Raw genomic sequence first — 24,165 nt, 5'->3', positions numbered from 1 at the left:
AACACTGAAAGCCACCCCTCTGAGAACACAAACAAGACAAGGATGCCCACTCTTGCCATTCTTATTCAACACAGTAGTGGGGGTTTTGGCCAGAGCAATTAGGCAAGAAAAAGAAATAAAAGATATCTAAATTGGCAAGGAAGAAGTGAAACTCCTGCTGTTTACACATTACATGATTCTATACACAGTAAACCCTAAAGAATCCATCAAAAAACTATTAGAAATAATCAACAACAGCAGCAAAGTTGCCGGGTACAAAATCAACTTACAAAAATCAGTTGCATTTCTATACTCTAACAAAGAACTAACAGAAAAGAGAACTCAAGAATACAATCCCATTTACAATCACAACAAAAAGAAAAAAGTATCTAGGAATAAATTTAACCAAGGAGGTGAAAGACCCATACAATGAAAACTTTTAGACATTAATGAAAGAAATCGAAGATGACATAAAGAAATGGAAAGATATTCCGTGTACATGGATTGGAAGAACAAACATAGTTAAAATGTCCATGTTACCTAAAGCAATCTACAGATTCAGTGCAACCCCAAACGGAATTCCGATGACGTTCTTCATGGAAATAGAACAAAGAATCCCAAAATTTATATGGAACAACAAAAGACCCAAAATAGTGAACACAATCATGAGAAAAAAGAACAAAGCTGGAGGCATCACAATCCCTGACTTGAAAATCTACTACAAAGTTATAGTCATCAAAACAGCATGGTACTGGCACAAAAACAGACACACAGATCAATGGAACAGAACTGAAAGCCTAGAAATAAAACCATACATCTATGGACAGCAAATCTTCAACAAAGGAGCCAAGACCATACAAGGGAGACGGGAGAGTCTCTTCAATAAATGGTGTTGGGAAAACTGGACAGCCACAAGCAAAAGCATGAAAGTAGACCATTATCTTACACCATACACAAAAATTAACTCAAAAAGGGTTAAAGACTTGAAGGTAAGACCGGAAACCATAAAAAACCTAGAACAACATATAGGCAATACACTCTTTGACATTGGTCTTAGCATATTTTCGAATACCATGTCTACTCAGGCATGGGAAACAAAAAAAAAAATGGGACTACATCAGATTAACAAGCTTCTCCAAGGCAAAGGAAACCATGAACAAAACGAAAATACAACCCACCAACTGGGAGAAAATATTTGCAAATCATGTATCTGACATGGGTTAATTTCCAAAATATAGGAAGAACACATACAACTCAACAACAACAAAACAAACAACCTGATCAAAAAGGATATGAATAGACATTTTTCCAAAGAAGATATACAATGGCCACAGGTACATGAAAAGATCTTCAACATCACTAATCATTAGGGAAATGCAAGTCAAAACTACACTAAGATATCACCTTACACCTGTTACAGTAGCTATGATTACCAAGACAAAAAGTAAGAAATGTCGGAGAGGATGTGGAGAAAATGGAACCCTTATACACTGCTGGCAGGAATGCAAACTGGTGCAGCCACTATGGAAAACAGGACAGAGATTTCTCAAAAAATCAGAAATTCAGCTATCCCACTACTGGGTATTTATCCAAGGAACTTGAAATCAACAATTCAAAGAGATTTATGCACCCCTATATTCATTGCAGCATTAGTCACAATAGCCAAGACATGGCAGCAACCCAAGAGCCCACTAGTGATGAATGGATAAAGATGTGGTGTATATATGCAATGGAATACTACTCAGCCATAAAAAAGACAAAATCAGGGCCGGCCTGGTGGCGTACTGGTTAAGTTCACACGTCCCACTTCGGCGGCCCAGGGGTCACCAGTTCAGATCCCGGGTGTGGACATGACACTGCTTGTCAAGCCATGCTGTGGCAGGCGTCCCACATGAAAACTACAGGAAGATGGGCATGGATGTTAGCTCAGGGCCAGTCTTCCTCAGCAAAGAGAGGAGGATTGGTGGCAGATGTTAGCTCAGGGCTAATCTTCCTCAAAAAAAAAAAAAAATCATCCCATTTACAACAATGTGGCTGGAACTTGAGAGTATTATGTTAACCGAAATAAGCCAAGCAGAGAAAGACAAAACACTGCATGATTTCACTCATATGTGGAAGATAAACATAAGAACAAAGAGAACAGATTAGTGGTTACCACAGGGGAAGGGGAAGGGGAAGGGGAAGGGGGCGGGGGGGGGGGGCGTGGGCGAAAGGGGTAAAGAGGCACATATATATGGTGATGGACAAAAATTAGACTACTGGTGTTGAGCACAAGGCAGTCTATATGGAAACTGATAAATAATAATGTACACCTGAAATATCACAATGTTATAAACCATTATGACCTCAATAAAACAATTTTTTAAAGGACTGCCTATGTTCTTCTTTAGCATTTTTAATTCGGCTTACTTTGCCACTTTAATAGATCGCAATGCCTCTCAGCTGTCTTCTAGTTTCTTTTTCCTTTCTGTAAAACATAAAAAAATTTTCTTTGTGTGTGTGCACATCTTCCCAAGAATTTGGTTGCAGTGGAGAGAGGAGAAAGGAGAGAATCTGAAGCCACTTTTTACATTCCCAGTGCAAACTCATTTTTACTATATGGGGTTTTCTTCCCAACAAGCAACATACCTTCCAGATTACATTTATTAGACATCGAGGTTCTCTGCCTTGAATCCCGCACTCGTATCTCCTGACTTTAAGAAAGATCTGAGAAAAGACAGTCAAGAAGTAATGATTGTACAACAATGTGAATATACTTAACATTATTAAAATGTACATTTCAAAATGGTTCTGATGGTGAACTTTATGTTACGTGTATTTTACCACGATTAAAAATAAAATTTAAAAGGAAGTAATAATGTTTAGTTCTCTGATTTTTATAAGCTATGGGAGGAACGTTTTGTTATCTGCTCCTTCTTGATCTTAAGCTGAGCATTTTCCTTCTGTACATGGTGTTCTTCAGACTTCAATTTTGCTTTACTGACATGAAATTCATTAAGGGGGATTCGAACTTAAAGCAAAACATTCTCACTAATGACTTAGATGCCAAGTAGAAAAATTCCTAATAGAGAACATACAAATTTAATATTCTAAGACATATTTGTTTTTCATCAAAGCTGAGGTGTACAATTAAAATCTTGCAACAAATACAGGTAATTTATTTCTGAAGTGCTCATAGAAATATCACCTTTTAAGTTCTCTGTAGCTTTTTCCTTTCCTATCTGCATGTAGGATAGAAACAAAACATGTACTAGGGGCCGGCCCTGTGGCCAAGTGGTTAAGTTCACGTGCTCTGCTTTGGCGGCCCAGGGTTTCACCAGTTCAGTTCCTGGGCACAGACATGGCACCGCTCATCAGACCATGCTGAGGCAGCGTCCCACATAGCACAGCCAGATGGACCTACAACTAGAATATACAACTATGTACTGGGGGGCTTTGGGAGGAGAAGAAGAAGAAGGAAAAAAAAAGATTGGCAACAGTTGTTAGTTCAGATGCCAATCATTAAAAAAAAAAAGTACCAGATTTCAAAAGAAACACTGGACGATATGCTTAAAAGAAGAAATGCCAACAAAACATACCCTGTATCAGCCCCTGTATCATTAAAAGCAGCTGATCCAGTTTGAACCGAGGAGAAAAGTCAAACACAGAAAGAAATGAGGAATTAAGAGAATAGTCGAGTCACAAATATTTCATGGGCACTCCAACTTTCCTACTTTCAAGATAATGGGACACTTGACTGGGGGACAAGGCAAAAGCAAAGAAGGTCTAAAACCTTGAAGCCAAACAGCTCAAATGAACAGCTTTCCTCAGTGGAAGGTAAATGTCACCAGATTCACTTTGAAAATTCTGTGCTCTGCCTTAAGAGGGATAGGACTGTTCAATGCGGCTAGAAATCTCTAGTACTCTCTCCTACAATTTCCCAGCTCTGTGTTTCTTGGAGGGGAAAGAGTGCTGAATGACGTTAAAAAAAATTAATCCAGGGTTGCAAAAAAAAATTCTTCCTAAGTCCTTAAATTAAAAAAAGCATCGTGGTATTGGTACTTAAAACAGCAGTGAACAGCATGGAAGAAAGCAGGGCTGCTCAATTTACCCAATGAACAAAAAGGCTCAAAAGTCAAATTATGGTAATAACAGTAGCGAAACTCTCACTAAGTCCCAATTCTTTTTTTTTTTTTTTTTAAACTTGGGGAAATGGAGGAGTTGCTTTTTTTTTTTTTTCTTTTAAGATTGGCACCTGGGCTAACAACTGTTGCCAATCTTTTTTTTTTTTCTGCTTTATCTCCCCAAACCCCCCTGTACACAGTTGTATATCTTAGTTGCAGGTCCTTCTAGTTGTGGGATGTGGGACGCCGCCTCAACGTTGCCTGACGAGCGGTGCCATGTCCGAGCCCAGGATCCGAACCCTGGGCTGCTGCAGTGGAGCGCGCGAACTTAACCACTCAGCCATGGAGCTGGCCCCTAGGTCCCAATTCTTGATGTTCCAATCTCTCTCAGATTGCAACTTAACCCAAATATGTGGAATGATGTCATTAATGATTTTGTTAGTGCCTTCAAGTGTTTTGATGTTATTCTTCAACAAAACACATAGAGATTAGTAATATTTACTCATTACTTTTACTTCTGTTTTTAGAGTGTAATGTAGGAAAAAGAAGGGATTTTTACCTCAAATTCACATGCTTTCATCACAGATTATCTTATTTTGCCTTTTGGTTTCTTGATCACCTTTCTTTGCTTCACTGATCTATACAAACATGTAATAAAGGATTCAGAATTCAAAAATATTAATTATATTGATAGCAAAACCTATCGCCCGTGAATAAGTCCTTAAAGAAATTTTAAAAAGCAGAACCTTACATATAAGATGCTTGCTTTGAATTTAGACTGCTACATAATGTAATGAAATGGGACCCTAGGATGAAAGAGACAGAAAAATAAGTGAACTAGAACAAAGTGGAAGTACTTCAAGGTGAAGCCATGAATATAAAAAGTAAAGGATGATTACACTTTCTGTTCACAAATGGATATTTTTTGACAAGTTGTGTGAGTTTTCCTTCATGTAATTCTTAATTTTCTCAGAAATCTGATGCAAATTAACTAAAAAGAGATAAAAACCATTTCTAAGATTATTACCAAAACCGATAAAATGGAATTACCCAATGTGTCAACAGCAAAAGCACATTACTGGCACTATGAGTGTAAATAACTTTTTAGTATGACTACGATCCCTGAGAAAGCCAGTTTTCATCAGTGGCATTTTAAATGTAAGAAACAAATACGGAAATAAGGATCCTATTTCAGCGAGATTTCTATTTAATCTTTTTTCAAAGATGAGGAAATAGAACAAAATGTCTTAGCCTAACATCCCATCATTAAACAATATCCTTAGAAAATGTGAACAGTTCAACAGCCCTGTCATCACCAGAGGAGAAACAAGAGAAAAATCAAGCAACCGATGTGCTTATATTCTGTCTTCCAATTATCAAATAAAATAAACAGATCAATGCAATTGCTTTAAAAAACAAAAATCGAAAGGAAAAAGAAACAAAAATACAAAACACCTGACTTCTTCCAGGTTTTCTCCATTTCTACCTACCCTTTAAAATGACCCACAGAGGTCCTTCTAAATGTCACTTGACTGGCTACTTGAAAGCCTCCAATGCCTTTCTGCTGCCCAGCAGATTGCCTTTCATGAGAACCACAGTGGGAGGCTCTTGAGGACAAGGTCTTCGGAATCAAACACACTTGAGTACAATCTCAGCCTTACCATTAGTTGCTAGAGGACCTGGATAACTCACAATCCCTGTAAGACCAGCTTCCTCAGCCCCAAGATGAGAGTGTTACTGATCACTGTTACAGGAAAACAGTGCACATAAAACACCCAATTATAGGTGGAAAACACATGTGAAGCTCCAGAACACAGGCCACAATTCCAGACTCCTCTCAAAGGTATTTAATTCTCTTACCTGACTACAAAGTGCAAACTTATCTTCTATTTACCCAAAATGAGCGATCTGATATCCTGATCACTCTTCTCACCACCACCACTGCCTCATTCACGGCGACAAATACCAGCAGTTGAGGGCCTACTAAGTGCCAGGTAGCCACTGTGACTCTCAACAGACCGAACCACTTAATTATCACTGTCTATAAAGCCTGTACAGAATGTCTTATTCCTATTTTGCATCATGTTCATTTCCCCTCACTCTCCACTGGCATGAGTGGCTCCCTCCACTTCAGACTCATAACCCATGGTTGTGACACACACTTTGCCTGGCAATATCTGGGTTCTTCGAGGCCACAAGCTTCTTGATAGGTTTCAATGGTGTTCTATCATCTTACATTTCACCAAGAAACAGGTCATGTCAATGTCCAAACTTCAGACTCATACCATCCCTTGCTTCCTAAACATTTCTGCGCAAAACTAAATTCATCCCATTGTCCCTACTCCCGTGATCTGCTCCTCCTCCTGTTCTCTTGTCTCAATAGATGGCAACTCCCTCTACATTGTCACTTAGACTCCAACCCAGGAAGAGTATCATCTTCAAGTGTTAAATGGTCAACTGGACATCAGAAGTCACTGTATTTACTCCCAATTGTATTAAAATCCACATCAAACACCAGAACTGAGAAAATATCACAAAGAAAACTAAAGCCTAAAATCTTACCTTGATATACTCGAGGCTTTATCTAGAAGAGGAAGAAACAAAATTTAAATTTGATGTCAAAATGTATTATTAGTAAAAATGTATAGTTCTGATAAAATATCAAAATAACAATCCAATGAAATTGTAATCATTTTGTTCAGCATAATGATTCATATTAAAAATAAAAAACTATACTTCCTCTTTAAGTATGAAACTTCACAAACCATCTCTGATAAAGAGCACAGAGGTAAATAACATATTTTTGATCAAAAGATCTGTTTACCTTCTGTTAAATGAACACCAATCATTTCATTTTCATGATGAATGTGGCAGGCATTTTTATAAATACACTAGCGAATCATTTACCTGATTTTTTTTGTCAACCCCAATATCCACAGTGAAGTCTAGAACCTGGGATTGTTTTAAAAGCCTCCAAAAAAATTTTAAAAAGAAAAGAGAAGGCAAAATCTTTGTACTACGATGTGCCTCTCTCAAGCAATAGAAAGCTTTTCTGAAATCTCACACAGAGTCGGCTGGCTGCTAAATTGATAAACAATTACAACATATCAGGTCCTGTGATTTTCCCAGACCTCTAAAAACAGAGGGTCATCAAATGAGAAAGACAGTGGGAAGTGGCTAAAGAAAAGCACAAGCAACAACAGAAATGACATCTAACATTTTCAAGAAAGGGTAAAAAGTGCTTCCCAGACCCCAGTCATCCCCTGTGGAATTACAGCTCAATAAAATCCAGGCAGGAAGAACCCCATTTTAATACTACAGAAAGACATATTTTCTTGACCCGTAAATCATATTTCCCCATTCAAGAGTTTTAAATGATGATGAGATGCTTAAGCCAGCCCAAAAAAACTTGCCAAGATACTGGAATATTCTTACAGTATCAGAAGCCAGTCATAATAATGTTGTTATAGGAAAATGCATCCACGTAGGGCAAACAGAAAATCACGAAGATTCCTTTAACTTCACACGATTCTCAGGGAACAGTGAGCTTCCCTGTCACTTGTCACCCAACCCCAAAGGCAGGGGCATGCAGGATGAGGGACGGGCTTACAAAATACTTAATATTTATGTTTTCTTTTTAAAGGTCAAGGTTTATAAATTGTAGTTTTCTCATTGAGAATATATTGTTGTCTTACTTACTGGCTTCTTTTTAGAGTATTTTACAAAGTTAACTTCCATTTCAAACATTAATTTGTGTACAAGTTAGTGATCTAAAGGAAACAACCAAAAGAGATGGCCTCCTGGATTCTGGTCTAGCTTGTAAGGAGCTTGGAAGTTGTCACTCTTGTCCACTTAACAAGAAAAAAGCTGAACAAACTGAAAAGCAAAAATTCTTCCTAGATCTACCAGAGAACTGATATCACAGGGCCAAGTGTTGCCTGTAGAATTAGAGAACGAGACCTGCAGATAAAGACAATCACCACTTACTGGAGCAGAAGCCCAAGGTCAGAAATCTCCATAGGAATCAGAACATCATAGTAGGAAAACTTATGCTGTAATTGATGAAGTCCTGGACACTCAGCTTGGACAAGCATGAGATTTAAAAATGCCAGGGTGCCCCAACCTCGAGGAGCTGCCATACTTGTGTGAATTTTATCTTCAGGAATCCTAACAGGTTCTCACAGTAAATACTGGAGAAAAATCTCCTCATGCTATCGAGGGAGAGGAGAAAAACAGCCACTTAGAAATAAACTCATAGTATTCGGTTCCTCTTAAAAAGACCTGCCCTCAAGAGAAACTGTTTTAGCAGAGCCTAAGTCGTGTTCTTCCAAAGACTAAGTGACCTTGGTTAAGGGAAATTACCCAGCTCCAGAGCTCTCTCTTCTTCCTGTCTCACCTAAGAGTAAACTCAGCCTAACCTCTAGCCAGACAAATATAAATCCTCACACTAAAGACCTGTTTACCTCAGTTGTTCCCTTAAATGAGGACACAACATCCAGCTTTCAACAAAACCTTACAAGGCAGACTAAAAGCAAAAACTACACAGTTTGAATATAGAGGGCAAGCATTAGAATAAAACTCAGTATGGCAGAGATGATGGAATTTTCAGGCTAAGAACTGAAAACTATGATGATTAATATGCTAATGGCTCTAGCAAAAAAAGTGGACAACACGCAAGAAGAAAAGGTGAATGTAAGCAGAGAGATGAAAATTTCCCCCGAACTGCATACTTCAGCAATTCACATGGCTGGCTATGGGTTACTTCACAGTTTTCAGCCAATAAAATGGTAGATAAGCAGACTTTCGGCAAACATAAATCAGGGCATAACAAATTATGACTATTGAGAACAGCAACAAAACAAGGCAAATTACTACAATATTCTAGTTTCTGATTATTTTAGCACATACTGAAATATAAGCTTCTAATTAATTGGAAATGAAGGTCTTAAACAACATCATGTGCTATGACATTATTAATGGAATATTTAATAAACATTGATACAGAACCTTAATTACAGATACCTGTTTATGTGCTAGGGATAGTAGGATGAAGAAAACATGATTCATGCTCTCAAGGAGCCATCCTGGTAGGGGGAAAAATGCAGAAACAAGTAATTACAATGCAAAGAGGCTAACTGCCTTGGGGGTTAGAGTTTCAGGGATAGCTTCACTGGGATGAAAATACTGGGGCTGAGCCTTGAAAATAATGAGTCAGCCAGGTAGGAGGGAACACTGTATCTACACGCGGAGTTTGGTTTGGCTGGAGCCAAGACTGCATGTTGCAGAGCAGCGGAGACAGGAGAGGAGCGGGCAGTGGGAGCCAGATCACACAAGATCAATGTGGTCAAAGGTAAGGAGTCAGACTTCATCACGGAGGCATCAAGAAGTTCCCTGAAGCTCCTTACTCCTTAAAATAGCTTTGCATTTGTATCTGGTTATTCAAGCAATTCATGCTTGTTAAAAGAGTGAGATAACAGAGAAAGGTAACATAGATAAAAGACAGTTAACAGATAAATTAAAATAAAAGTCACCTGGACTTGTACAACTCGGAGATAATTACCACTGTCATTTTGGTCTGGGAGGCAGCAGAGTATAGTGGTTAGGAGCTCAAGCCCTGGAGTCACACTACCCGAGTTCAAATACCAAGCTCTACTGTCTGGGACATGTGCCTGAACCTAAGAGTCGGTTTCTTCATCTACAGAGTAATTATAATTGTACCTCATGAGATCACTGGGAAGACCGATAAGGCAGTGCAAGCGCAGTGTACTGAGGCTAGTACCTGACATATCATAAGTACTTAATAAACATCAGATATTATTACTATTATTTTTTCCCTGTGACTTTTTAAAGTTAATGTTGAGCACTTATAATCAGCCGCTTACAGTTCTGAGCACTTTACATCTATTAAACCATTTAATTCTTACAAGTCGTCTTACGTGGATACTACTATTATCCCCATTTTACAGATAAAGAAATGGAGGAACAGATAAACGGTAGAACCAAGACTGGAATGCAGGCTCCAAAGCCAAAACTCTCTTCATCTCTATATTATACCACCCCCAAGGGATTATAGTATACATTCTGTTTTGTAACCAACTCCTCCCACCAAAAAAATTAAATCTACAGATCTTTCCACATCAGTGAAATATAACGTCAATTTTAATAACAGTCCAGTCTCTAAATTTACCTAAAAACTTATTATTTATCTGAAAGAAACTCCTGTGTGGACATCCTTGTACACTTGTCTATTTTCTGAGGATAAATTCCTGGTCAAATAAACACATATATTTTACATTCTGACAATATTGCTAACTCCTGAAAGAATGTACCAATTTATACCTACCAACCAAAAATATATGAGATTGATGAGTTGGGACTGAGTCAGGTAGGGGTCCATAGGGTCGTGAGTAATCAAAGTTGCTGAGCACGGGACATCAGAGCCTGAGTAGGGTGAGGAGGTCGTCCTAAAGGGGAGACAGCGCAGGACTAGGGGTAGAAACCCAGGACATACATGTAGGAGGGTGGCCTGGTGTGAGGTGTCAAACCCTGAGAGGTATGAGGAGGGCATCCATGCTGTGGGATGGAGAGAGCAGTGGAGCCTCCCCTCAGATGTCAGAAACTTTAAGGTAAAAGACGGCGTCATGCTGAGGGACAATGGGACCCCTTCACAGAATTCAGAGCTCAAACAGGGTCAAGATGTCCATATGAGAAGGAAAAGGGCATTCACACAGGAGGGTGACCTGGTACAAGGCCAGAGTGACAGAGCCCAAGAAGGGTGAGGAGTATGTGGCAGCAATGGGAGACTGATCAAATATACTGAAGATAATGGGAGTCAGATTTCTCACTGTTAGAGATATACCCATATACACACATATTCCCTAGCTTTATTGGAGGAGTACTGACATCCCAATAGCAATAAGCACATCTAGCACCCAGACCTTGCATTTCTAAATGTCATTCTCCACTAAAAAGAACCAAATATCTAAGGAGAAATGCCTGATTCCAGGGCTGGGGCAGGGAAAGCACAGATGAGCTTGGAACAACATCCTTTTGCCCCAGAAAAGTAAGGAAATGCACAAAGAAAGATGAGGTCATGTCCAAAGGACATAGAAGCTAGTTTCATGGCCAAATCTGGGATATTTTCGGTATCAAAATAAATACAGTAATGGATTATAAACCATTGAATAAAATAAGTAACCATGAGTTCATATTGATAAAAAAAAAAAAAAGAATTGCAAGTTTAATGAGGAAGCATCTCCCTACAAAATTACAGAGAAAAAACAGTAAGTTTAGAGAAGCTTAGCACACACTATGTTAACCAAGTAATCAAGGTTAGTATCACAAGTAATATCATGTATGATTACTGGTATGATATTACATGATATCCAAATCAGAATCATGTACAACCTGATAAAATACAAGAGAACAGAGCATCACTTCTGCAATATTCCTGCCAAAGATGTTAACCTGCATCTAATCGATGGGGAAACATACAAACCTAACTTGAGGGACATTCTACAAAATCACTGGTCCAGGATTCTTCAAAAGTAGTAAGGTCATGAGCAGCAAGGAAGACTCAGGAATTGTCTGGATGGAAGGAGACATGACAACCATTTGTACCACATTCTAGGCAGGATGTTATTGCTTAAAAAGGACTTTACTAGAAGTGGAGAAACTCCAATGAGGCCTAAGGATTAGATGGTAGCAATGAATCAGTTCTTTCCTGATTTTGGTGGTTACAGAGGATTGTTTGTAGGAAATATACATTAAAACGGGGGAGGGGAGATGGAGCATTGTGTTAGCAACTTCTTTCAAATGTTGGCTGGGGGAGTTTTGGGTACGGTTCTTGCAACTTTTCTCTAAGTCTGAGATTATTTCAAAATTAGAAAGTGATGAGACTGTCGATTTCCTTACACTTCTTACCACATTAACCTTTAAAATATTGCTTTGCCAATCTGATAGGAAAGAAAAAAAAAAGGTGGAATCCCCCTTCAATAAAATCTGTTTCCGAGCACTAACTCCCGTCCGGCATCCTGGATGACACATCGTATCTTTTGTTGATCTTCTGTCTCTCACCACTGGAACCTAAGCAGTGGTCTTCCACTCCCTGCTGCAGCCCAGGGGCTCAGGGCGGCGCCCAGCACCCGGCCCACAAGACACAGGTGACGACTGACGGATGAACGACCCATGCTCAGCTCTCAGCAAATGGCAGGGACGACCAGCAGCCTCACGACTCCCCTTTGGAACGTAAACTGCACGAGGGCAGGGAATCGTGCTTCCGTGCGCCGGGATGTCCCCGGCACCTAGAACAACCCTGGCACACGGACCATCTGAATCAACGTCTGCCGAGTGAACATCCGTCCTGTGCGCCAGGTCTACACAGGTCTAACCCGCCAGTATCTCCCCGGAGGTGGGAGGCGTTGCCCCGTCACTCCCATTTTACAGCTGGGAGAGCCGCTTCCCAGAGGCCGGAGGGCGGGGCGCCTGAGCAGCGTCCAGCGCGGACCGGGCGCTGCCGGCCGCTGGGCCGAGGGGCTGGGAGCTCCGAACCGCCTCGGGCCGCCCCCTCAGTCCCACCGCTCACCTTGGCTCCGGGCCGCCTCTCCTCAGGTTCCGAGCGGGCTCTCCGCGCCTCGGCCGCCCCGACGTGCTTGCCGCGGGCGCGCCTCCTCTTCCGGCCCTTCTGGAGGAGCGCCCCGGTCCTTCCCCTCTCGGGCTCCATGAGGCTGCGCAGAAAGACGGGCGGGAGCTGAGGAAACCCCGACGCCCGGCTTCCCGAGCGGGGGGCAGCAGGGCGTCCACGGCTACCGCCTCCCTCGGACCCTCCCCACTTCCGTTCACACAGCGCTCCCCGCCGCGGAGCGAACCGCGCCGCCCCAGGCCCAACGGTTTTACCGTCCGCGCCGGAGGCAGGATTCCAGACGGTTCCCCAAGGGCGCAAACGCGCCTCCTCCCCTGGGAAAAGACTGAAGGGGGCGCTGCCCAGCGGCTCCCTCCCTCCCGAAAACACGCCCCACATGCTGCAGTCCGACCCTCCTCCGCGCGCGGCGTTTGAACGGGCCGGAAGTGGATTCGAGCGACTTCCGGCAGTTGGGCTGTGAAGCGAAAGGGGTGTCGTGAATGGCGACCAAGAGGCTGGCCCGGTACGCGAGGGAGTTCGGGGGACGGGCGGGGCGGGGTCGCTCCGAGTCTCGCGGTGGCGTCCGCCGCAGGCTGGGCAGGGGCTCGCGGCGTCAGCCTCCGTTCTCTGCAGCCCCGGCGTCTCCGACCCGCGCTCTCACGCCCCGGCTGAAAGGTGTCGGCCTGGAGCCTCAGGCCGCCCTGTGCGCGAGGTTGGAAGGACCAGGGTTCTTGACTGTGTGGCCTGGAGCCCGTGTCGGCGCGTTCTAGGCCTCGGGAAACGACTGGACGTGACAGCGCCTTGTAGACCGGTCGCAGGTCTCAGGCAGCCCCCAGCGCACCCTTGAAGCCGTTCACCCCACCACGTCCTAGTGAGCCGTGTAACTCGTAATGTGGATCGTTGTGGCCTTGTGCCTGATGCCTGGAAACGCTGTGCACATTTCCGATTTCTGAAATTGGTGTAATGGAGAAAAGTGTCGGTTCGGAGTTGGATGACCCCGGTTCACGTACCAAATATGTGTTCTTTGGCAAATAACCGAAATTGTTTTCTCATCCATTACATATAGGTAGCAAAAGTGACTACTTTGTACAGTTGTTGAGGATTAAGTGAGGTCGCCATCTTCAGTGCCTGCTATGTAGTAAGCAGTGAATAAATGTTACCTATTATTCCCAACTCCCCATCACACCTCATAAACAAAAAACTAGAACAGGAGGCACCTGCCTTGTGAAACTAGCTACTCATCAAGGTGGTCTTGCCATGCTTAAGACCTCAGGAAACTCATCCCTTTCTGTGGACTCAGGGTCTTTGGGGATCCTTTATCATATACTACCTTCCAGTAGTTTACCATGGATGTCTAGGGTTTTTTCTCAGATATTTTAAGCTCCTAGAAGACTGGACCTGCCCTGTCTCCTCAGAACTGGGCTGTATACACAGCAAGGGCTTGAACAATGCAGAGGCAAAAATAAACTTTTCTATGTATCTTTACCTCTACAATCGTTTCTTTGGTATTACTGTAAAATAAGGGGCGCAGAAAGAATTAGTCTAAGTTTGCAACATGTACTTTGAGGCTCATGCAGATAAAAATGACTACTAAAATCAAGAGAGGGTGGCACTACAAAAGTCAAGGTCTTTTGCCCTTAAAGTCTAGTTCAGTTTCCTCTCAATCACAATACATTAATAATGAGGGTTATACCATTAGTTTGTTAGCCTATTCAAACAGGAGTGTGAATGGGTTTGTTGAACATACTGGGTTGTTTTACATTTTTAGGCAGCTTGGATTAATTAGGAGAAAGTCAATTGTACCAGCAAATGGAAATCTAGGAAGCAGCAAATCCAGTAAGTAGTGTGCTTAGTTTCTTTACATGTTGTAGCTGCACTTTTCACACTGGTAAAGCATAACAATATCCTGACCTTTTGCAGAACAGTTGTTTGACTACTTAATTGTCATTGATTTTGAGTCGACATGCTGGAATGATGGGAAACACCACCAGAGCCAGGAAATAAGTAAGTCTGGACTGCTGATGGCCAGGACTAGCACTTGATGAGTAACTTGAAGATTTATAGATAGAAATGAGTCAACGGTTAGTTTAAGAAAACAAAATGGTCTATGAATTGGTAGTTCACTATAAAATGTGATTTGACACAAAAAAGAAGAAAAACCTGAATACCTACATGTGTCATCATATAAAATAATTGTTTTAGGGTTACATCTCAATTGCACAGAACCTCAAAAAAAATACCTTTGCAAAAACAAGTACATTTCAACTTCCTTATGGTCTTCATACTTTTTTTTTTTGTGGAAATACATTCAAGAGTTTTAAGTAGATATAACTTTCATATTTTTAGTTATTCTTTGGCATAACGTAATTGTTAGATCACACTGCTTTGGTCATTTTAATATGCTTTTACTGAAACAATTGTTCAATAATGCTATATGAGGGTAATCTATGTTTAATTTAGAGTGATTACAGCATTAATTTAACAATTATATATTCACGTATCAATTGATTCTTTCATGTAGTTGAATTTCCAGCAGTATTGCTGAACACATCCACTGGAGAGATTGAATCTGAGTTCCACGCTTATGTTCAGCCTCAAGAACATCCAATTCTTTCTGAATTTTGCATGGAACTGACAGGCATAAAGCAGGTATGCCCTCCTCTTTTCACCACCTCTCTTATGCCCTCAACAAACAAGCAGGTATGATGCAAATACTAAAATTCAGAAATCAGTTTCAAAAAGACTGTAAAAGCTATATACCATTGGAATTTCATTTATTCAGTGTTAAGAGAAATAATGTCCCCTCCAGAAGTCCATTGGAATTCTTTACAAATAAGGAAGAACAGTGTTGTAAAAATGAATATCAAATTTATTTTGTGGAAATCAAATGACATCAAGTTTCTTTCAGTATGGATTTAATTATTATATTTCTGTGTGATTTTAGATTGCTCAACCTAATTTTTCTTACCTTGCAGAGTTTGAATCATTATATTGTCTCTTAGGTGTTTTAACATCTTTTCACTAGATAAAATTTTGTCAGAACCTCTTCTTCTTGTTATATCCCTTCACAGTATTTAATTATGTGCTCAATAATTATGGAATTCAGTTGTTGAATTCAGATTTTGTGACTCTCTTTAGGCTCAAGTTGATGAAGGAGTCCCTCTGAAGATTTGCTTATCTCAGTTCTGTAAATGGATTCAGAAGATTCAGCAACAGAAGAAAATTACTTTTGCTTCCGGGGTTGCAGATCTTTCTACTTCCGAAGTAAAATTATGTGCATTTGTTACTTGGTCAGGTAAAAAATAAATTATATCTATCAATTATAAGTGAGTAGTGTTACCAGTATATAATTCTTTATCTCTAGTAAGAATTATACTTGTTAACCTCCTGGGCCAGGAAAAGAAATCCAAATGCCTAGCAGATGTTAAACAAGAATAGTAAATTTAATCATATTTTTAAAATTACCATTCTGGGATACCTTAAAATTTTAAGCCTTAATCTTAAGAATCTTTCTAGATTGTTCCTCTCTGTTCTGAGTCCAGGTAAAGACGATTATCTAGTGAAAACTCTTATCATGCTATTTTCCCAACCTTGAATAAAAAGAGTTCTCATTCAACTCACATCCTTTGCTTTTATACTTTCACACCTACTAATATAAATATCAAGGGAAAAATGAGCCATTTAAGGTAGATCTTTTATATGCCCATGATATAGCATTGTCATCAATAGTCATTGATAGCAGTGCTGTGCCATTGATAGCATAGCACTGATAGTCATATTTGGTTTCAGGCTGCTATAAGATATTTGGTTTAATTACATTAATATTTTCTTAGAATGTCGAAAGCAAATAACCTTCTCCCTATACCTTTGTAATTTGACACCTTACTCTTCTTTCTGAAATATTCAGTGTGTTTTATTGGGTATTTAAGAAACTTTGAAACTCTGTTACCAACCTAATTTCTTAATAGAAAGTTATGTAAAGTGAGTAATTATTAGATATTAGCAGAGAAATTAAATCTTACTACTTTATATTATTATAGCATAATAATATGCTATTATTTTAAATCTTACTATTTTACTTTCTATCATCTTTTAGCATTTATTTATAAATGACAATAGCATAAGTAAACTCTGCTGGCATCATTGACTTTGTTCTATTTTAATATATTTTATGCAGACTGGGACTTGGGAGTTTGCCTGGAGTATGAGTGTAAAAGAAAACAACTGTTAAAACCTGTGTTCTTGAATTCTTGGATTGATCTCAGAGTAACTTACAAGGTAAGGGTCAAAGATGGGGACGTGTTCACTTTCCTTCTCTTGAAAAATGACTAAACTTTATCCCACACATGGGTATGGGTTTCTACAAATAAAGTCTTTTCTTTTGAAATGTTCACATAGATACATTTCTTAAAGTATGTAAAAACAACACAACAAAAACAACCACATTCCAAATCTAATAGAATGAAAAATTATGAAAGGTAAGTGGGTAATACAAAGGCTTTCGAATAGTAATCCTTTTTTTTTTAGATATGTCTTCTTTTATTTGATTAGATTTTCTATAAGAGAAAACCAAAAGGACTAAGTGGTGCCCTGCAGGAAGTGGGAATAGAATTCTTGGGACGAGAACATTCTGGTTAGTATAAATTGAAAATCATTGTATTATGTAAGTTATTTTAGTTTTGTAAAGTCTTTCAAATGAATCTTACTTTTTTATGATGTCATGAATAAGGAATATCCTTCAGCCTAAAAAAAAACTCCTGATCTATGCAATTCGAATTGTTTCTAAGACTTTCAAATGGACTTTCATAAAGTATTGTAAAGACAAGACTGCCATCTAGTGGCTTTTTAGTTGCTAAAAAGAATGAAAAGAATTAGCCAAATCAAATGAAGATTAAATAAATGCCCAAATAACACAGTGGACTAGTGAAAAAACTAAACAAGACTATTAGATTACGCTTGAAATGTGATCCCTACCGAATGTTGCTCACATTTTGTGAACTGTCTAAGAAATGTTCACTTCCTCCTCTGTAAATGTGGGAGATCTTGTCTTTCATTGGGAAGGCTGCTGCAGCTTTCCACAAGACCAATTTGTCATGATTAAAATTAATAGAGGATCATAAAACTGACAGTATATTCCAGTTTCTATTTAAGTGGCGGTTTTTGGTTTTGGAGGTTTTTGTGCTATATATCTTTACACTGGTACCACTAAATTCATGTTTGGTATCTATTTCCTCAGGGTTGGATGATTCTCGGAATACTGCCCTTCTTGCTTGGAAAATGATCAGGGATGGTTGCTTCATGAAAATTACAAGGCCCTTGAAGAAGGTTAGTGGTGTCTTGCCTCTTTATTCTGTCATCTCAAACTCCAGAAGTAATCATAGGCTCATTGATATGTAGATGTCATGTGTGCAATCATTCATAAATCAATTAATGAAGATATTTTTCTTGTCATATCATATAACGTATATTAAAAAAATTACAAATACACAGTTTCTAAAGCTGTTGAATTTGTCTGTGGAATCATAGGTCCCCACTAAGAAGAATCCCAACATTTTGGCCAGAAATTTGAATACAAATCAAGTTGAAGAAACATCAGCCTGCAACAGTAACACTCAGGGTCCCAGCATATTTGATAGCGAGCCTAAAAATGCAATAAATCCTCATGAAAAAGTTAAAGTGACATCAGTTGGTGTGAATCCTCCTATAATGGTACAGCAAGATCAGTTACAACTAAAGAACGACATAAAAGTGGATCTTCACAATGTCAAAAGCTGTTTCTCTCTTTTCAATACTAAGTCCTCCACATCTCTGGGGCAGTTGCAGTCTCCCAGTTTGGATACACCTATGCAGAAGCAAATAAAAAATGAACGTCTTGCATTTAATACCAAATCTAAGTCTTCAGCAATTGGTTCAGAATTGGTACGTGTTTCAACTACCCTTTCATCTGTTAATCATGTTTCTGATACAGAAATGAGTTCTGCTTTTCACTGTTTACCTATGTTGGCTGATTGGGAGGATATAGCTTTACTGCCAGCTTCTCAGCCTGAGCAAAGTGTAGATTTTATGCCTGCCATTAGTGACTCAAACTTAGATACTTCATTTAATTCTGGAGAAAGATTAATGGTTTTAAAAGAGTCTGAAATGCTGAGTCATGAAAACTTGGGAGGCACAGAAGAAACTCCTCAAAAATCTGAAACCTCTAAGTCTATTGTGTATAAGAGTCCACACACTACTATTTATGATGTAAAAGAACCCAAAAATCCAGGTTCAGATGTTTCTGACTTTAAATTACCTGAATGCAAATCAAGTAGCTTCAACAGCGTTAATGCCAGTATGTCTCATCTTTCAGTTTTGGGGAAACATCCTCTTCTTTTAGGTGGTACTGAAAGGAGTCCATCCGTTCCCTCAGCTTTCCCACCAGCCAAAAAACAGACCTTCACTAGTCATGAAGAAAAGCCCACATCATCTCTTGGCTCCCCAGGGAGAAGGTCTTCCCAGAAGGTTCTCCCCTCTGTCTTAACTTCTACAGTTAACCTACGAGAGCCTTGGAAGAGTGGGAGGATGACACCTCCTTTATGCAAGTGTGGCCGAAGATGTAAGAGACTTGTTGTTTCTAATAATGGACCAAACCATGGAAAAGTCTTCTACTGTTGCCCTATTGGGAAATACCAAGAAAACAGAAAATGCTGTGGTTATTTCAAATGGGAACAAACACTTCAAAAGGAAAGAGCCAATAGCATAGTTCAACCTCATTCCCCAGGGGGACTCGCGTTTAGTTCTCCAGAAATAAGCCCTATTTGTGACAGAAATGTAAATTTTTCTACTGAAAATTCATTAAGACTCAGACCTTCAATGAGGAATTGATAAACTTTTTTACATCTAAACTATATTTTTACTTTAATGTGACTTTTAGTGCAGTAAAGAGAAAAAAGTGTATAGGGCTACAAGTTAGGAGGATTTATCATACATAGTCTGTAGGTGACACTGAGGCTACTAAACACATAGACTGAAAACAGAGGAAAAACAAATTTCACAGGCTTCTAATTTCATTCACCAGTTATCTAACATCTGTCTTCTGTTCATGTATCTTTCTTGATTGTTCCTTGAATTCCCAAACATCATGAGTATTCTAATAATGTCTTACCCTATTTAATTTATATTTCATATATTACCATTTGCCAAATTTATCATACTTTTTTGAAGAACCACAAATGAAGTATTCTGTAAACTATATTTATTAAATTAAATATAATAAGCAACAATAGCATATCCTTTTTTTACTATTAGATCTTGAAACAAATTTTAAACTCTTTATTTGAATAAAAATGTGACTAATAAAAATCCCTAGCCTATTTTCAACTAGATACTTGTACTTTGAGAATTGTGATAATCTTCTGATATGGTTTATTTTTCTGAACTTTTATGAGTTGTTAGTTTTATTTCAGTGCTTGAAGATTGGTTCTGATTTGTATATCAACATATCAGAAGAATTATTCAACTCATTTGAAAATCAACAGATTTGGTTCAGAAATTGCTTCTATACTGTATACTTAAAAATTCCTCAGCAGTCGATGGTATTCTTTTTATGTTACCAAATTATAAGAACATTGACACTAAAGCAGAGAAATTGACTGAATATTTTATTTCAAAATTCAGCTTCTGATGTTATAACCATAAGATATTTTAAATCCATAGTTTATAAGCATATTATCACATTTTTCATCACCTTTCCATAATCTTGTGGTTTCTACAGAGTCTTTGTTTTATAAATACCATGGAATCTATAATACTGTGGAAATTAATGGAATGGATTTAAATTGTTTCCCATTCTTGCTTTCTCAGTTCATTTCTTTTTATCTTCCCACTGATAGTCTTTGGCAGCTCTTGAATAAATTCTACCTGTTGGAATCAAGGAAAGAAAATTAGCCCAAAAGTTTTCATCTTTAGATAAAGTCAATTATATAGCAGTTCTATTATGAACTCTCGATTAAAGATTAGGACACCCATTGGAGTGGATTTTTTAGTAACAACCAAAAAGGGAGAAGGGTATTGTTGAGGAGATTTTTCTTGATATTTAGTATTTACAATGAGTCTGGTGAGCCAATGACCCAACAAATTAGGTTCAGAGTTTCATTTTAATCACAAAGATTCTGATTCTTATCCATGTCCTTAGTTCATTTGGAACATTTGGTGTAGCACGTTTGAGAGGAATGTTCATTAAAATGGAAAAAATAATGAGCTGAAATTTTCAGAACGCTAAGGAAATACTCATCAGAATTAGAATACCCACCTTTCTGGGATATTTGTAAGGTGCTGTAGTTTTTTTTACATGCTCCTGAATCTCCTTTTTCAGTTGTTCTTGATCATGTGACTTATAATCAGGACTCAGAACAATAAAAGCCTTTACTACCTAAAATAAATATTTGAAACACCAGAAAAATGAGTTGTGTATTTTTATGTTTTAGTATGTCTTGTTTACTTTCTCTAACTGGGAACCTAAGTGCCTGGTAGGGTGTCCCAGAAGGTTTATTAGGGTTTGATCCCAGCTCTCTGCTCTTAAGCCATCCAGTTGACTCACATACCTCTTGCTCTTTATCTAATAGAAGAGAGCTTCTGACCCTTGAATCTTCTCATCTAACTACATCTTGAACTCCACTTTCTGGCCTGTTTTTGATTATCTCTCTTCTTGACTTCTTGCTTTATCTTTTATCTCCTTCAAAAGTTTCCTTTTGGAAACTTGGCAACGCACTAAACACAGTCTCTTGTGTAACAACCCAGCTTGATCTAGCCTAGCTTGTAGGTCCCGCCCTCAGCGTGACCCTTATAAGCAGTATTCACACTAGGTTGCTATATCCTTGTTAACAGGAACAGTTCATTAAGATTGTGCACTCCATTCCAAAGACACTTCTGTTGATGCGAGGCTGTGAAGATTCCAACAGCCACTTTCCTGTTGCTGTGACCCACTTACCTGGCCCTGCGGAACAAGAGCAGAAGTGGTGGTGGCCCCTTTTCTCTAACTGGCAGAAGAGAGTCACTTTATCACTATGTTCACAAATCCTGTTCCCCAAAGTTCACTCTTCCTTGAAATGTCTTGGAAAATCCTGCCCAGAGGTTTTGGACTTCTAATGGAGAAGACAGAAGGACATCCCTCATGTGTATCCCCCTTCAGGAGTAGATTGGGATTCTGAATGTTCTCTCCTGGGGCACTGCCAACACTGCCATTCACTGCCTTTTCTAAGGCAGGACTCTAGGTGAGTCAACTAGTTTCTACCACCAAATCCAGATTACCAGCCCAGGGTTTGCCATGGAATGATGTTTCCTTGTGGGCACAGCTCCAGGAGAGGCTCCTGCAACTTTTACAATGAAATACCCTGCACTTAAAAGGCTGAGATCTTGAATTCATGGATTCATGTATCCAGCTTGGAGATAAGCTAGCAACATTACCTATCCATCTTGGTCTGGGAGTAAATATTTGATTGAAAATGAACTGTTTGAAAGAATAAATCACTCAGGACAACCAGTTAGTGAGAAATGAAGACTTGCAGTGATAAGTTTTTCACATATTGATCATTGTTTACCAGTAAGAAGTTTTACATTTTATGAGCAATTCATTTTTCTCTTCACCAAAACCCCTTGAACAGTTCTAATTTACATGTGCCATGGGGCAGTTGCACAACCTTGTGTGTGTGTGTGGTATGTAATTTTAGTGCTATCCATTTTTTGACATTTCATAACATTATATGTATTTTTGCCAGCTCTGCTGCTTTATCAACATTTTTATGAATCTTTAAAAAATTTATCCTTGCTATAAGTGAATCATTCAGAGGCAACTTATTTTAATAGCTAATGTTTGTAATTACTGGTTTGCATATTGATGATTTCTACACCTTGGATAAAGTCTACTTTATCATTGTAAAAGTCTTTATAAACCATTACAGAAAATGACAAGTTAACAAGGAACAGCCTAACGTAGTTAAGAGCATGAACTCTGAAGTCAGTCAATCTGGGTTCGAGTCATACTTTTTTGTGTAATCTTGAGTAAGTTAGGACACCTCTCTGTGCCTCAGTTTCCTTCTTTTAAAAAGAAGTTGTGAGGATGAAATAGGTTAACATAGATAGAGGGCTTACACCAACACCTGGAACACACTAAATCATCAAAAACATTAGGTATTATTGTAGAAGTAGTAGCACAAGATTTTTTTAACCTAAAATCCATAAGCGTGCTTCTGAGTTTCTCTGAAATTCTATGCAAAATTTTGCATTTTTATGAGAAGAGTCTGTGGTTGTGCTATTCAATATGGTAGCCACAAGCCACATGTGGCTCTTTAAATTTAAATTAATTAAAATAGAATAAAATTGCCTCAGCTGCACTAGCCACATCCCAAGTGCTTGATAGCCATTGTGGCTATTATATTGGATGGTGCCAATACAGAACATTTCCTTCATTGCGTAAGTCCAGTAGTGCCTTATGGCCTTCAAATTCCTAAGAGCTGTGTGATCCAAAAAATTTAGGCGCCCAGTGACCTAGACAAATATTTCTCACTCTTTATTTCACATTCCAGTGTTAAAATAGTATTTAGTGGCCGGCTCGGTGGCACAGCGGTTAAGTGTGCATGTTCCGCTTGGGCAGCCCAGGGTTCGCCAGTTCGGATCCCGGGTGCAGACATGGCACCACTTGGTAAGCCATGCTGTGGTAGGTGTTCCACATGTAAAGTGGAGGAAGACGGGCATGGATGTTAGCTCAGGGCCAGTCTTCCTCAGCAAAAAGAGGAGGATTGGCAGCAGATGTTAGTTCAGGGCTAATCTTCCTCAAAAAAAAAAAAAAGTATGCGTTAGATGGCCAACACATTATAAAGTGGAGATTAATCCATTCTTTTACCTCTCCTCTGATGGGGTCTGGGCTGCTGACAACAGCTGACTCTGCTACCGCAGGATGCTCAATCAGGGCACTTTCTACCTCAAAAGGTCCAATTCGGTAGCTGGGAAACAAAAGATATGGCAGGAATTTATAAAGGTGAGCAGCAGGTTCACTCCAGGACACCGATGATCAGTTAACACAGACATATGCACAGAGGAAAAAGAAAATTACCCAGAGGATAATATGATATCATCCGATCTTGCAACAAACCAGAAATATCCATCTTCATCCATATAGCCTCTGTCCCCAGTGATATAGAAGTTGCCTCGTAGAGTTGAAGCTGTTTTTGTAGGATTATCCTGTGAAACAAATAGCATTTTGTTAATATTATTGTGAATGCAACTCTTCTCTTCTGTTGGATTTTTAAATGTTGAAGGAAAAAGAAAAGTTTGGTTCCTTAGAGAAGCCTTAGAATGAAGAGGAGCCAGTGCATGAAATGAGGATGAAGTTCCAGCATTGAGCCAGCCCCATCTAAGAAAGGTAAACTACAATTCCAGAGACTAGGCATGCTTCCATCCTGAGAATTTTCTTAGATGGATCACAAA

The 24,165-nt window shown here is 39.2% G+C and overlaps 2 protein-coding genes and 1 pseudogene across 10 annotated transcripts in view; 1 reads left to right on the top strand and 2 right to left on the bottom strand.

The window, feature by feature from the left end:
- Positions 1-12,784, bottom strand: part of LOC106839009 (acyl-coenzyme A synthetase ACSM2B, mitochondrial-like) — a 74,966-nt pseudogene extending 62,182 nt beyond the window's left edge.
- On the top strand, positions 12,759-21,142 carry LOC106839003 (ERI1 exoribonuclease 2). 6 transcript variants are annotated; one of them, XM_070484708.1, is made up of 10 exons: positions 12,759-13,225; positions 13,769-13,840; positions 14,471-14,538; positions 14,623-14,706; positions 15,224-15,351; positions 15,841-15,997; positions 16,880-16,980; positions 17,254-17,335; positions 17,939-18,027; positions 18,229-21,142. In XM_070484708.1, the coding sequence occupies exons 5-10, from the start codon at positions 15,328-15,330 to the stop codon at positions 19,564-19,566; spliced, it is 1,791 nt and encodes a 596-aa protein (XP_070340809.1). In that variant the 5' UTR covers positions 12,759-13,225; positions 13,769-13,840; positions 14,471-14,538; positions 14,623-14,706; positions 15,224-15,327; the 3' UTR covers positions 19,567-21,142. The 6 variants fall into 6 exon arrangements, with proteins under 6 accessions (XP_070340809.1, XP_014708917.1, XP_014708918.1 ...); XM_014853431.3 differs by lacking the exon at positions 13,769-13,840; XM_044747336.2 differs by lacking the exon at positions 13,769-13,840 and having other exon boundaries at positions 13,182-13,768.
- The window catches only part of LOC106839004 (acyl-CoA synthetase medium chain family member 3), a 23,713-nt gene continuing 19,469 nt past the window's right edge, over positions 19,922-24,165 (bottom strand). For all 4 annotated transcript variants that reach the window (XM_044747339.2, XM_070484709.1, XM_014853433.3 and 1 more), the window contains 4 exons: positions 23,792-23,919; positions 23,582-23,681; positions 20,993-21,112; positions 19,922-20,601 (listed from right to left, as the gene is read on the bottom strand). In XM_044747339.2, coding sequence (XP_044603274.1) covers positions 20,515-20,601; positions 20,993-21,112; positions 23,582-23,681; positions 23,792-23,919 — 435 coding nt within the window. In that variant the 3' untranslated portion in view covers positions 19,922-20,514. The remainder of the gene's footprint in view (positions 20,602-20,992; positions 21,113-23,581; positions 23,682-23,791; positions 23,920-24,165) is intronic.

Source organism: Equus asinus, chromosome 14 (assembly GCF_041296235.1).
Source record: "Equus asinus isolate D_3611 breed Donkey chromosome 14, EquAss-T2T_v2, whole genome shotgun sequence".
Taxonomy (NCBI): domain Eukaryota; kingdom Metazoa; phylum Chordata; class Mammalia; order Perissodactyla; family Equidae; genus Equus; species Equus asinus.
Note: the sequence above shows the minus strand (reverse complement) of the source record. Positions and strands in the feature narration are given on the sequence as shown.

Coding starts and splice junctions, on each gene's coding strand:
- LOC106839003 (XM_070484706.1), top strand. CDS start 14,274: ATGCAGATAAAAATGACTACTAAAATCAAGAGAGGGTGGCACTACAAA. Junction 14,539..14,622: donor TCTAGGAAGCAGCAAATCCA/GTAAGTAGTGTG, acceptor GACCTTTTGCAG/AACAGTTGTTTGACTACTTA. Junction 14,707..15,223: donor CCACCAGAGCCAGGAAATAA/GTAAGTCTGGAC, acceptor TCTTTCATGTAG/TTGAATTTCCAGCAGTATTG.